Source organism: Biomphalaria glabrata, chromosome 9 (genome assembly GCF_947242115.1).
Source record: "Biomphalaria glabrata chromosome 9, xgBioGlab47.1, whole genome shotgun sequence".
Classification (NCBI taxonomy): Eukaryota; Metazoa; Mollusca; class Gastropoda; family Planorbidae; genus Biomphalaria; species Biomphalaria glabrata.
In genome coordinates this window covers 16,361,167-16,376,319 of record NC_074719.1, presented here as the reverse complement: position 1 = coordinate 16,376,319, position 15,153 = coordinate 16,361,167, and the positions used below count along the sequence as shown (strand labels likewise).

Genomic DNA, 15,153 nt, shown 5'->3' with positions numbered 1-15,153 from the left:
TTGTTGTCATTTTTTAGGATTTCTATCATCTGTATATGGTTATGCTTGCCCTGGATGTGGCAAAATATGTAGGTCATAGCTGGACTGCATATCGACAGAAAATATTGTATTCCTCATTAATCTTCTGACTCGAAGACAAGCCTTATTTTTTATTATCAGGTGTATGTATACATGAACTATTCTTTAGTCACATTTTGGTATTTAACAATTATTTATTATAATAACATTTTTGCTTGAAAAAATTTAAATTGTTATCCATACATGTGGTTTTTTAAGCAGTAGAAGTTTTTAACGTCCACAGCTAAAATTTGGGGGCATTGTGGTTGAGTGGTAACGCGTTTGGCTTCCAAACCCAGGGGTCTCAGGTTCAATTCCTGGAAAAGCCTTGGGATTTTGAGGATGCCAGAATCCACCCAACTCTAATGTGTACCTGACATTAGTTGCAGAAAGGTAAAGGTGGTTAGTCGTTGTGCTGGCCACAGAAACATCTGCCCTATAGATTTGCAAGGTCTTATAGGGTACTTAACTTTTACAGCTGAGATTTACTTTTAGATAGCTCATTGAAAACAGCCAAATGCCTAAAAAATGTACCAATAGAAATCATCAATAGTCAATTGCTTAGATTAGTACCCAGCTATCATGTCTTGCTTAGATAAGTACCCAACTATCATGTCTTGCTTAGATAAGTACCCAACTATCATGTCTTGATTAGATAAGTAACCAACTATCAAAGACCAATGTAAAAAAAAAAATTGTAGCAGGGGATGCTTGTGATCACCAGAATTTTGACATTATGGGACACGATCCCCCCAAAAAGGTGAATTTTTTTCAGGGCCTAAATCTCCAGAGCACAGATGTTATTAAGTCAATACTTGCTATTTGAAATGAGGTATTACATTTAATATCACAATTCTGTGATAAAAGAAAGATGAAAGGGTTCATAAAAATAAATAACAGACGTTACTTCAATACACTTCTTTAAAAACAGTAATGTAAAGGCAGAACTTAAATGCATGAGTATTTTTCTTTGCTTATATAATATAATAGTTTATTTCCATCACATAACTCAAAACCTAATGAGCAATGTTAGTAATTACAGTATCACAAAACAGGTAGACGCTGTTAATGTTAACTTGAAAATATAAATTGACAAAAAGATATGTACATCAATATCTCATCTCATACATCAATGGTAAAAGTAATTCAAAGATATTCACAAAGCAGCTTTTAATAGTGATTCAAACAAATATACTAGATCTATATGTGTCTGCACGTGTGTAGTGTTAAAGTTTCACTCGTTTTTGTTTGCCATTGTCTGTTTCAATATCTTAAAATCTCTTATACTGTCTTGGCCATTTATTAGCTTCATATCTACAGTGAGAAACTATTTCCTTGTTAACAATAAAGAAAAAAAACATTTCTACCCAAATACACAATACTGATATTTCACACATTTTTTAATTCAAATATTCTAGGGTACATTTCTACACAATTTTGTTCAAATAATAATAATAAAAAAATGTATGTATCCTGAAATATATTCATATGTTTTCAGCATCTCTATAATACAAGCTTTTATTTACCTATCCACATGTCCCCCACCCAACCCCATCATGAGACATTTGGAACAAGGGGGTGGAGGCTAATGACTCATTTATCAAATCCTTTTATAAAATGGCAATGTCTTGATTCCGAAGATTAAGGATGAGTGCAGTGTTTCACATGACCATGCAAACCCAGTTGCAACTAAGTGTAACTGTAAAATTGTAAAACTTTTGTTTAACAGTTAAAAATTTTTAGTTTTGTAAGAAAATAATCATATTTGTAGGATGTTTATTAGTAAATCATCATGCACGCACATTCAGAAACCTTTCTCTCAAATCAACTGTACATTCTATCAATAGGTCAAAGTCCACCAACACCTAAAGAAAAAGTTCTCCAGTTTGTACTTTTGGATTTTTTTTTCAATGGCTGTGGTGGAGGTAATGCTTGTAATCTTGCCCCAGTGTAACGAAGAGTTCTTCTGTTCAACAGAGCATCCTTTACTTTCGATTCCACCTAATCAAATACAAGCAAAACTACATTAAAACTTGAGCAAAGGTCCATAATTAAACTATATTTTAAAAAAATGTACTGTTTTAAACAATAGTTTTGTTTGTCTGCTTTGAAACATGAACAACCTTTTTCTTTTCTCTGACTTGCTGAAGATAAAATTCTCTTTCTTCCATACACATCACAAACTTCATAGTTTGTTTGGTAACATCAGATTTTCTGACTGTCTCATTGTCAACTTCTACACTGCCATCTTCTATGGAAGGACTAAAAAAAAAAATATATAACTATCAAAGAAAATGTCATCATTTAATTTTCCATGAAGAACTAAAAACTGTATGAGATATTAAAAAAATGAAGTGATCCAAGAATTAATAAAGTGTATTTATATAGCCTGAACAATAACAAATACAATTTATTCTACTACATGGTAGAATTTAATCATTGGAACTTAAATCTCAGTCACCAAAAATGTTCGTTTGCAAAATGTTTTACATGTTTCGGATGTTCCTTCTGAGTTGAAGATAGTTTACTTCTTAGTCCAAACCTCCCGCAGGACAATGGGAATGGGAGCGGGCAGGGTTTGAACCCAGGACCATAGATAAATCCAAACGACAGTCCAGCGCGCAAACTGCACGACCAGGAAGCCATCTATCAGGCCCTAGATTTATTATAGTTGTGCTTTAACAACTACACCATTAGATTCTAAAAACCAATAAAACATAACTTTCTTTAAATCAAGTAAATCAAGGATCTTAATGAAGTTTACATAAAGGTAGAAAACACAGCCCTTAATTCACAGATTTCTTAAAACATTTAGAATGTTTGCCTTTAGTGAGGAATCGTTTCAAAGTATTAATTAAAATTTAATCCATTTATTGCTAGGTGGTGTTGTCGATTCCAGGGTCACTGGTTCGAGCCTTGGTCAGCGATCCCTTATTCCAATGACTGTTATTTGACACAATAACAGTCATATTGTGAGAGGGGGGATGTCAGGGGCAGGTATGGCGAGAGTGATTGTGTTATGTCTTTGTACTATTTAAGTATGAAAGAGTTATATCCCTTTGTTTGCATCTTTTAATTGGTCTATGCAATCAAGTGTCTCCTTGGCTGTAGTTGGTTTTCTTAGGATGATGTCCTTCAATGGTAGTTTCCCGTTGGTTGATAGAGTGAATTGGTAGTTCGTTAGTGTATTATGTTCCTGGACTGGTGTTTGTTTATTAATATTTACTTGAGCAATATTGGATATTAAAATATTATATTCTTGGAGATTTGGAGTTGGAGTTGATGTGTAGGCTATCTAGTGGTAACTGTTCTTATTTGAGTAATTAAACAAGTATTGTTAAGTGTTATTGAGGATTCATACCCCCTAACGAGCCAAGTCAAGAAACACACCAACCAAGTCCAGCCAAGCTTAAGTGAACCCTGACACCTTATTTTAGTCGCATTTAATTCACTACTTTCTCTCATTTAAAAACTTGGTCCCTGGTCATATGTTTAATATCTAAAAAAAACAAGTAGGTCTTTTAAAAATTTGGTAAAGACAATCAAACTACAAATGTACTGTTTCTCATATATCAGTATACCATACCTCTTGGGTCTTAGATTGGTAATAGCTGTAGAACTTGTTGAGATAATATTAGCACTAAGTTTGGACAAAGCCATTTGGGCATCTGGACTGGACCTGACATCCCCAACTGATTTGCCAGGAAAAAGACGAGTCATGATAGAGATGATCTCATCATTTGTTGGATCTAACAGTAGACCAAGAAGTATGTCTTCCTTAGCACCACTAACATCCTGGAGAATAGCATAAAAAAAAACTTTGTACAATCACACATTTAGAATTCTTTCATGAGGAAGAGTAAGAAAAATGACTGTCTATTCACACAAAGATTGTAGTTAGCACAATTTATTTTATTTTGAGTTAGGTGTTGTTGTTTTTTTTGTTAGTTATATTGTGTGTCCATATTAGCTTAATTTACAAACCAGTTTTGCATATTTTCATGCATATAACCTGTGGGTTTTACAGGCTTTTACAAACGAATGGCAGCTGTGCAGGGTATACAAGGGTGCAGGGCTTACACAATTTATTTTACTCATAAACGTAGCATTATAATGGAAACTATGGACATACCTATAGTTCACGTTGTGTTTGTGAAATATGCAGTGGAAAGCTTTGGAAACATCTCATTATAAACAAATAGTACTGATGCGGCAGAGAATCTTTAATATATCAGTAATCATGACAAGTTACAGAGAGTCATGGTTTACACATGTGGGGTTGCGGGTTGCATGATTTTGTTTTTACTTCTTTTGTCATTTGTGCAGGGTATATGCATGAGAATATGGTTCAAAACTAAATGATGACAGAGAAATATTTCTGAAAGAGCTCAAAAATGTTTGATAGGAAAATCTTTGAGCCTGATGTGAGACCTAACAAAATTATTCTTGTCCATGTGTATACTTATAGCACTATAGTTTAAAATATAATAATCTTTCTATTTTCTTTGGTAGTCCATAATTTCTTAAAAGTCTTATAAATAAAACACTATAAAATAGTTCATTATATTAAATTCAGGCTAATTCTAAGCAAAAAAAGAAACATTACTATATATATAAATATTAAAATTTCTGCTTTGCTATTGATTGGCTCTTTAGAACTATTAACATTACTCACCTCCATTAAAAGCCGAACTCTTGCTCTTGAGATGTAAAACTGACCAATTTTTGGATTATATTCAATAGCAGACGTAAACTTTTCCTCTGCTTCCTAATAGACGTGAAATTATAATTATTTTAGCATTAATACAGGTTACTGGTGCACCGTATAAAAAAAGCAACATTTAAGATGACTGTTTGCTTATACATTTAAGGAGCATATGAGTTAACTGTTTATTTATATGTATGGCCAATGAAATGCATTCTTTGCACTAATACAGTCACTGTTTAGTAAAAAAAAAAAAAGATTTTGACTTAAGATTGAGTGTATATGTTTGGTACTTATATACTTTCATTAACCTCAAAGCGATTTGAAATACTTAATTTTACTAACATTTACAAAGACAACCTAATCTACAAGTCAAGGTACAAAGTACAAACAGGAAAAAAAACAAAACAGTGTCTTTATTACTGAGTATTTTTTCTCTTCACTCAAGTTCTCTCCCATCTCACAATGTATAGCAGCAATTCTAGATTTGATGGCAGCATTCTGAGGATCAATTTCCAATGCCAAATAATAGTCTTCCAATGCAAAGGTTATGTCCCCTTGTTTGTAAAAGCAATCTGAAAGATCAATTTGAAAAATATTTATAGCAAAAACATAACAGATTTGTTATATATTATTAATGCTTTTATATTTAAAAAAAAGCATACATATGACTGCAAAAAAAGATAACAATATGTGTATATAAATAAAACAATAAAATTCTTATATTAAGATATTTCTTCTTAGTATACTTAATTTTCAAATACTGACTATTTTTTAATAAATAGATATCCCTAATGTTTATTTCGCATGACTGGTTTTAAACTGAATATTTTTTTGTCAAATGTTCAATATTTCCTATCCTATAAGGAATAGGTGAGTTTCTGTTTCAGACCTTGAGATCTATAAGGCAGATAATGTATGTAAAGGTCATCTGTTTCTGTGGCCCATGGTTAACAAGGGTGTCATATGGTCAGCAAAATGACCAACCGCCTTTATTTTCCCCAACTAATGTCAGGTAACTATTAGAGCTGGGTGGACTCAGAAGTGCCTGAAGATCCCAAAATAAAAAAATCCAAGTCTTCACCAGGATTTGAATCTAAAACCCTGGTTCAGAAACCAAGTGCTTTACCATTCAGCCACCACACCTCATCGTATAATAAAGAAAATGATATTTTAGTCTTTAAAAACAATCATTTTTACAACTGTTTTATTTTCTTTTCACAAAAAAAAGGTCTTGAAATTAGGAAGAAAAGCTAACCTCCTCTATTAACGTAAAGAGATTTTTCCTTTTTCTCTCCTTTAAGAGCTTTATTTAACAACACAAGCGCCTCATCATAGAAGCCTTTATGAAAACATTCAACAGCAAAATCATTGTAAGTGACCAGCAACTGTCTTTGTGCATTTCTATAAACTGGGTCCGCTTCATTGTGGTCACATTTCTCTATTGCCAGAAGGAAGTCATCAATGGCAGAATTGAAATCACTCAGTTTTCTGTAAAGAGCTCCTCTGAAAGTAGATCAAAAATATTTAGAATTAACTAAGTAGATTGCATAGCTTTTGTATCAAAAGAAAATATTCTTTGAAACAATCTTTTATTAACAACTAATTTTATAATTAAAAAAAATCAATAGCAAAAATATATTAAAATACATTTTTGAAATTCATTTATGTTTTAAAAGCTTAAGCATTTTCGGAAACAAAACAAGTTATTCACAGAAAATTTGTTTGATGACAAATCTTTCATGACTATTCGTTCACCTGACATATTGTTCACTTGACTATTCATTCCCCAACCATATTGTTCACTCGACTATTCATTGCCCTAACATATTGTTCACTGACAATTTGTTCACCAGACATATAGTTCACCAACTGGTTCACAGACAAGTTGTTTACCTACAACTGGTTCACTAAAAATGGCTCACATGATAAATGACTTCCTGACAATTTGTTCACAGACAAATTGTTCACTGGATAGTAATATGTTGTTAATATTGTCATAGCATGTTTAATTCATCACATCAACATTAAAAGTACATTCAGGAGATTGATGCATTATAACTTTTGTTGCTATTATTTCCAAAATTTTTTATCACTAGAGCAACATAAGATTGGGCCTATTCTGAGTTTCTTTGTTAATTTTTGTATGTGATAAAAATTAGACTTTTAAGAAATCTACTTGCGATCTTACAACAAGCTAGCTGAACAATTCAAATGAACCCAATGAACAAATTGTCTGTGAATGATTTGAACAAAGTTTCAAGGATTTTTAATTTGAATTGAAATAAAAACCCAGAAATTCTAAAGAATGTTTTTTATGATAACTTACCTAAGCACATGGAAATCAGCAACTGATGGGTTGGTAGATATAGCTATCATCATTTTCTGCAGAGCTTCTCTGTGTCTGCCAGAAATGTCCAGCTCCATGGCTTGAATTTTATTAGCATTGGCAACTTTGATTAAATTGTCCATCATTACTTTGCCCTCTGTGTGCTCAGGATCAAGATCTAAAGCAGCTTTGACATCATAATAGCATTGGATGGTCTAAGAATAATACAACTTTTTGCTAATCTGCAGTATTTGGAAACATGTATTGTTCTACATTTTAAATAAAATGTAAAATGAATTACAACTTACATTTCTGAACAAATCATGAAGTCGTGCTCTAAGAATGAATAAATCGGGATTCTTGCGATCAATTTCAAGTCTTTTATTGACTAGTGCCATGCATTCTCCATTTCTCTGCAGGGCTGCTAAGCAGGTAATGCTGGGTTGATAAAAGAAATAATATGAAAAGACAACAACAAAATATTTGAAAGGAAGACTACATATTTTTAAAACAGAATGTAATTTAAGTATTAATAATGTAACAAAGTCAAAATTCTTATCAAATTGAACAAAATATAATTAATTTCTGTAAATATATTAAAAGAAGAAATGATATTGAAGAATAAAAAAAATTGCAGGTAAAACCTAAATTTAACAATGAAGTTAAAAAGATTTAAATTTTTACCTTCTAATGCTGTAACCAAGGCTGCTAGGCACCATGTTTGATGCTTTAGTAAATAACTCCAATGCCTCTGTGTACAGGCTCCGATCAAACAGAATTTGCCCTTGAAAGTAATACAGGAATGCGAGTCTGAAATAATAGTCTTGATTTTGTTGATCTAGCAAACAAGCTTTCTTGTAGTTGAGTATAGCTGACTGTGGAGATTGACAAGTTAGATATGAGTACTCTGTGTAACTCTAAAAACATACTTTGTTTTATTTAACATAAGCAGGTGAAGAACAATTTTTTAAAATGTACCGGTATTTAGAGTGGAAAGTGAGAGGGTTGTTTTAGAGGAAAACAGACTTCTTAAAAAAAGGTGTTACTAGAGATTAGTCAATACATCTTATATAGCTTGTCAATATTAATATATAATTTTTCTTACATCACAGATGGGCACATTTTTTTTAGGAGCAGGCCAAAAACTTAAAGAACACATTTTGGCCGGCCATTATAAAATAAAATATTTCAGAAATTTTATATCAAATCTATAATAATTTAGCTAATGCTATGTATGAATTTAAACTACAAGTGATTTGATAACAGCTCATCATAATTTGGTTTATATTTGCAGGTAGTTATTCTTAAGAGTGAACGGAGGTCTCTTCATGAATCTATTTCTGAAACAGAGTTATGTAAGCTGCTCATAAATATATGAAGATGGAAACATTGCACAAATATATGAGAATAAGTAATTACGTTTGGAAAACTGAAGTTCAGCAAGCTCCTTGTGTAAATCTAATTTTGGAATATTTAGAAAAAAACATTGAGATGATTATTAGATTGGATGTCAGTTAAATGAAATTACAAGTCTGGTTTGATTACCTTTACACAGTAAAAGTCATTCTGAAAATATGTAAATCCTTTTCAATAACAACAGTCTTAAAATCTTTTAAATTCGCCATAAAAGGCTGGAATCAATTTCATATTTAAATGATTTAAATGTAATGGCAATGTCTTTGATCTCAAAGATTAAAAATGTGTACAGTGTTTCACATGACTTCGAAAACCCAGTTGCGACCTACATATTTTTCCACATCTGATGTAGACAAAGTAATTGTCCGCCAGGGGTCTATTTACATTTTTTTTCATTTTCTGTGTCTATCTTCAACAAAGGCTTTTATTTGGGACTCAAATGTGTGTCCCAAAGTCTTTGTAAGAGCTCTTCAATTGTCTCTTTCACAGGCCATCTGCTGCCAGTGTTATAATATATATTGAGAGTAATTTGAGTATTAATCTTGAGACCAAAAGAGTGGATAGAATTAGACAGGAAATACAACATGTTTAGAGACGCCAGAAGGGAAGAAGGATAGAGGCACTTAGAGAGAAGACTCGACAACCATTTTCCCCTGTAAATAAATGCTTTAAATGTTTGCTAAGTGTTATTCAGTTATTTGAAGAGCGTATGGAAAGCTGAGCAGCTGTGTGAACTCGCATGAGCTACAATAGTTTTGATTGGAGCATAACACCAGCTACTATCCTCTATTCCAGTGAGGGCAAAAAGACACCTGAGTTGATCTCCCAAGCTGTATAAGTGTCTAACCCAGCGCAATTAGTGCTTCTTTAAGTCCACACCAGCCTCCAGCAGAACATTATTATCCGTAATTTAGTAATGCCAGCGAATACATTTTTCATAACATTGCATCTAACAGCCATACAATGAAATGGGACTTACCTGCAAGTCACATAGCTGAATAAAAGCTTCCCCTCTTGCTGAGTAGAATGTAGCTTCATGAGGTAATAGGTTGATGGCTTTGTTGAGGAATGTCACTACATTGTCTGGGTTATTCTTCTTTTCTAATGCTCTATGATAGCTGAAAAATAAAATAAACTCCCATGTGCTATAAATGTTTAAGAAGAAAAAGTAAAGCAAACATATTAAAATTTTTTTATCAACTTTAACAGTTATATAACTAGCTAAATAGAGATCTTTATTATAAATATAATTATATATATAAATATAAAAGAATCACCATGTTTAATGTGACAATTGTGTTTTTATCAAAATAGATAAATAACCTATAATTTAATATTGTAATATTTTGTCTGATAAAAAACATACAATAATAATAGCTATTTAATTTTTTTTTTTTGTTTTCTTTGGCCAAAAGTAATAAGAAGCATGTTTTTGAACCAATAATCAATGAAAGCATTTCAATTATCATGATTTACAAATGAATGAAATCTATATTATAGACAATCAATTACTATTCAATATGCACATAACTAGCCAATGTAGTTATTTTAATATCATAGCACAAGCCTCTAAATATCCTCTACACCTATCTCTGAGATGATGCTTTGAATAATTACTGACCTAAGCAAATGAAGAAGTTTGCATGTTAATAAAAAAAAAAAACACTAAATGTACAGAATTCTAGTTAAAATGATTAATTTTTGGAATACTCTAATTTAAAAAAATGAAACGAGAACATTATTCCAATCCAAAATGTATATGTAGTATTACATTTTACTTTTGTCTGTAATGAAATTTAGATATAAAATATGTTTAAAAGCCCTTGCAAGGCAATTATATTCCTTTGTATGCTATTAAGTCTTTTCCTTATTATATTATTAATACTTACTGCTGCCAAGCTGCATCTGCAATGATGTTGTTTAGCTTTTCTTTCTGATTCAACTTGCCCCCAAGTGAACTGCTAGAATATGTCTGACCACTTTGACTTCTTAAGATGGCAGCTTGTAAACAGTCTTCATCAACAGCAGTTGTAAAAACTGTTTCCTTATTTATCAGAACAAAGAGGGAACAATAGATGACTCTATCTCAAAGAACAAATCCAAGTTTCTATTTATTAGTAGGAAAGCTAAAAACCAAATATCCTCTTGTAGTCTGTCCATTCTATAATAAAATATTTATAATGTATTAATTTTAATATTTCTTAATAGTATTTTCGTTCTTGAATTGCTAAGTAACATTTTTAGTTCTTTCACTAAAATTAAATAAATTCAATTATCTAATACTACAAATAAAACAAAATTCTAAGATTAGGGTTATTTTAATTGTATAGTCATGTTTGATGGGTTTATATCCTCGAACCCTAAATCTTCTAGAATCTTGCCTATAATGATTCTTATTTAATACTTAAAATGAAATATTTACATGAGTTTCAATAGTTTGATTTGTACTCAATAGCTCATTGTTATCTTTAATCAAATCTTTGTCAGCAACAGCCTCATGTACTTCTTCATGTTCATCCTATAACATGTCAAAAGAAACCTATATATAATAGAGTATTGATATAGAAAAAAACATTTTTTACAATCATATTTCCCCCCCCCCTCCCAAGTTAACTAGTACTAATGAACTTTCCCTGCCTGGTACTTTTTGGTCCTTGCTCCTTCACTTATCAGTGTTAACAGTTCCATCAGTTTTAGTGCTTCAGCCACACATGAGGACAGGAGTTAGACTGGTTATTTTGGGCTATATAAGATGAATATTATGCTATTGAAAGCATAATGTAATAAATTGCCTATAAACACTACCTCTTCTCACAATAGTTACCTTATATAAATTTAATAGATGGGATTGGTAGATCAGTAAAAATTTTTAATCATAGGTTAGAAATAAAATACTAGTCTTATATAATTAATAGGAGAATAGATAATTGTTAAACTAATAATTCAGGTGGTTATCTGCCAAAATTGAGAAAAGACTATATGAGGCTCAACAAAAATGGCTAAGACCTAGCATCATATGAGATTTGCAGGATATGTCATCCAATAGAATGAATTATGCATACCAAGAGTTGCGATGACATGGAGGTCAATACAAGAAAAGGGCAAACAGGGACATTCTCGTATAACTTGGCACCACACTTTCATTGAGGAACTCATAGCAGAGGACACGAGGTGGGAAGAGGTATCAGACATTGCCAGTGACAGATCTTATGGAGGGAGCTTGCTGCCCAATGCGCCGAAAGGCATGTGAGGTTCTAAGTCTAAGTAAGCTTAGCATTATAAATAATGGCGTAAATGAAGAATATATATTTGTAAAAAAAATATTTTTAAATACACTAAATGAGGAAAATATAAATTAAATTTTTTAACAATTTAAAGAATATGAGCTTAATGCACTTCAAACTTTTATTAAAACATCTGTTTTTTTAAAGCATTGATTACTAACTAAATCTACCAGTATGATTAATATAGCATTTTGAAATGTAGCAAAAGTAAGAGTAATATAACAACAAAGGATAACAATATTTAATATACTATGCTGTTGGTATTCTTGTGGTCCCATGCTAAGTCTTCTTCAGCAATTGCAACTAAACTTAATAAATCTTTTTTTGATGGTTGTTTACGATTAAATGTGTGCTCAAGAACTGGATAGAACTGGTGGACATTTACATCTCCAGGGTCTGCATGAAAGACTTGATTTGATGGGTCAGTTTCTGTAAATAAAACAGCTGGCTTAGGTAATGAGAGACTTAGTACAGTTATAATTTCTTATTGTTAGAACATAAACTTGACAAATTTACAAATACAATTGTTGAAAATATCTAATAAAAGAAATTTAAGCATAAACAATAAAAACATAATTAGCCTTAACACAAATATTGAGATTAAATGTAATTAAATTGTTTCTAGTCCAAACTATCCTGAAAATCATTTTAAAAAGATAAATAGAGAATTTAGTATGTCATAATGTATCAATTTAGAACTTTAATAAAATATAAAAATATTGTGCAATTTTGTGTAAACATTGCAAAATAAATAAAAAGGGCTTACTATGGTGTAATTTCCTTATGCTTGTAATTCACCCTATACACAAACAAGTGAAGTGGAATTTAATTATAACCATAGGGATGGGCTTAGGCAGAACTGACTGCATGATTGCCCCGTAATTTTCATTTAGCATATCAGTATAAGTCATGGCTCTTGTCACAGGCTTTTAAAGTAAATTAAAGATGTAGCACTTTAAGGGTTAACATATTTAGTGTATCATACATTAGAGTTGCTTCCTATGAATGTTGAACAAAATATGTCGACATAAACTATAATGATATATATATATATATATATAAAGCTAAAATACCTTCTTGTAATTGTTTATGCTTACAGTCTTACAGTGACTTACCAACATTAAATGGTGATGTAAGAGACTCACTGTCACCAAAAAAACTGTCTGGTTCTGGTGTTTCAATTATACTGAGAGTGTCAAGAGCACTAGTTGGAAGCAATGATCCAAGCGAAATTTTCTTTTTCTTATCCATGCTAAACCTAAGCTAAGAGATACTTTGAAGTTTGGCTTTCATTTATTTAATTAAAGTATTTAAACTTTAAAAGTTAAAGTTAAACTTAAAGCTGATTTTGTTGTCATTTAGGGTTTTATTGTAGATTTGCACAGATCAAGAAATATTTTTTAAAGACTAGTAAAATAATTATTTTAAATTAACTTATTTAAATTAATTGTAAACAGTTTGAAAGTCTTGTTCTTGATGTTTAATTATATGATCATGGAAACAGAATACTATATCTCCACTAGTAAGCTTTGTGACGGCCATATTGTTTTTATCTCCATGGATAAAAGTCTATCGGGATTAACGAAACAAAATTTATTGCTAGTTAGTACCACTCCCAGACCTATATATTTCTATGTCATGTCAGATTTTTTTAGTTATGGTTAGATTTGTTAAACAGCTATATATAGGTTTGTGAGCTATGTCTATGGTTGGAATTTAGTATGGTTCCATAGTTGGAACAAAAAGTTTGGTTTTCCAAATTCAAATGATGTTTTCGTTTCGGTGTTTTCTTAAACACATGAACACGAACTAAATTTGGCAGATGAATCAGAACGATATGATCACAAAAGAAGTTGGTAAAACTGTGAAAGAGAGAATCATCTGTCTCGAACCATTCATCCAGACAGGTTGAAGTGTGGAGCTTTGGTTGCGCTAACCGTCATCATTCCTCCAACTACATATCATTATATCATCTCCATATCAGTGATTTTACAAATGGTGTTAGGTTACTCTAATTAATGTGACTATTTCTTCTAACCTGCGATACATGTGGACGGGTCGAATGTCTCTCGAGAATAGGGCTCTACAATCACACGAGAAAGTGTTCAACAAGATGAACGCCAGGCCAATGCAATAATTGGTGCGCGTAGGCCTACTTTAAACACAATTTAATAAAATACTCAGAAAGACACAGATAAAGGCACATTCCTAGTTCCATATGCTAGGACAAATTTGTACTCATGCTCCTTCTTCCCTAGCGCTATTAGAGCATGGATTGGGTTGCCTGAGCAAGCCAGGAAAACCAGTGACTTGGCAGAATTTAGGTCATTGGTTAATATGCATGACGAGTAGGACGTATATATCATCTTCTTTTTTGAAGTAACGTCTGTATTATATAAGATGAGATAAACAAGAAATTTGGAGGTTCTGCTGTAAAAACTACCTATTGTTAAGGATGTTGAGGTAGTTTGAATTGTCCAAAATGTTTCATTTGATAAAATATTTTCTTCTGCGTTCATTATTTTTTTTTAAACAGCTAACAGAACTACCCAATGATTAAAGGTCCTATATATTTTCTTTTTTTTTTTAAATTGTCAATGCAAATACAATAAATAAAAAAAATCCTTCGCGCACCCCTTGTCAGAACGTTGTGCATCCCTTCAAGGGCTTTCTTCAGTTTGAGAAACCCTAATGGATGTCAACATCTCTCCCCCCCCCCACCCCCCATTTACGAGACCACTGTTTTTCATCGAATCCTTCGAAAAAACGATTCATTCTTAAAAGTTTATATTCGAACTTAAGTAACTAACTAGGCCTTCAAATGGGACGACAATATTAACTGAGTGTAAGCTTGTGGACGTACTAGAACATGACACGCACACAGTTGTAACTCACACAGACCTGTGTTCTACGTAGACAGCGTTAACTACATGTGTTATCCAACTTTTGTTGTTTTTTTTTACTTCCTTATTGTTTGAACAGCACGTCATCAAAGGTTCTCAAGAATTTTGTTTCACTGGGACAATCTTGTGAGTTCTATAGATCTAATTGAAGTTGGTCATGTGACTGTAAATACTTGTGAGGCAAAATCTTTATTGAAAAATTTGAGGAATTTGTTTTATTTTTTACATTACAGACGTTCTATTAAAAAAAACCCACACATATATGTGTGCTAATATAGTCTGGATGAATGTTAATTATAGTCTTAAACTCTACTAGCGCCTCTGAGTCCACTCAGCTTTAATGGGTACCTGACATTAGTTGGGAAAAAGTAAAGGCGGTTGATCGTTGTGCTGGCCACATAACACCCTCGTTAACCGTAGGCCACATAAACAGATGAACTTGACATCATCTGCCCTCTA

General features: G+C 31.9%; 1 protein-coding gene across 2 annotated transcripts; it reads right to left on the bottom strand.

Annotated features, from left to right (window-relative positions):
- Nucleotides 1-1,018: 1,018 nt before the first annotated feature.
- On the bottom strand, nt 1,019-13,358 carry LOC106063506 (tetratricopeptide repeat protein 16-like). Of its 2 annotated transcripts, none has more exons than XM_013221899.2 (14): nt 12,907-13,358; nt 12,042-12,220; nt 10,930-11,025; nt 10,397-10,551; nt 9,487-9,625; nt 7,776-7,966; nt 7,400-7,529; nt 7,092-7,306; nt 6,021-6,268; nt 5,186-5,337; nt 4,733-4,825; nt 3,644-3,852; nt 2,181-2,319; nt 1,019-2,058 (listed from the first exon to the last, which is right to left on the bottom strand). In XM_013221899.2, the coding sequence occupies exons 1-14, from the start codon at nt 13,040-13,042 to the stop codon at nt 1,906-1,908; spliced, it is 2,235 nt and encodes a 744-aa protein (XP_013077353.2). In that variant the 5' UTR covers nt 13,043-13,358; the 3' UTR covers nt 1,019-1,905. The 2 variants fall into 2 exon arrangements, with proteins under 2 accessions (XP_013077353.2, XP_055898164.1); XM_056042189.1 differs by having other exon boundaries at nt 12,937-13,358.
- Between the last annotated feature and the right edge of the window lie 1,795 nt (nt 13,359-15,153).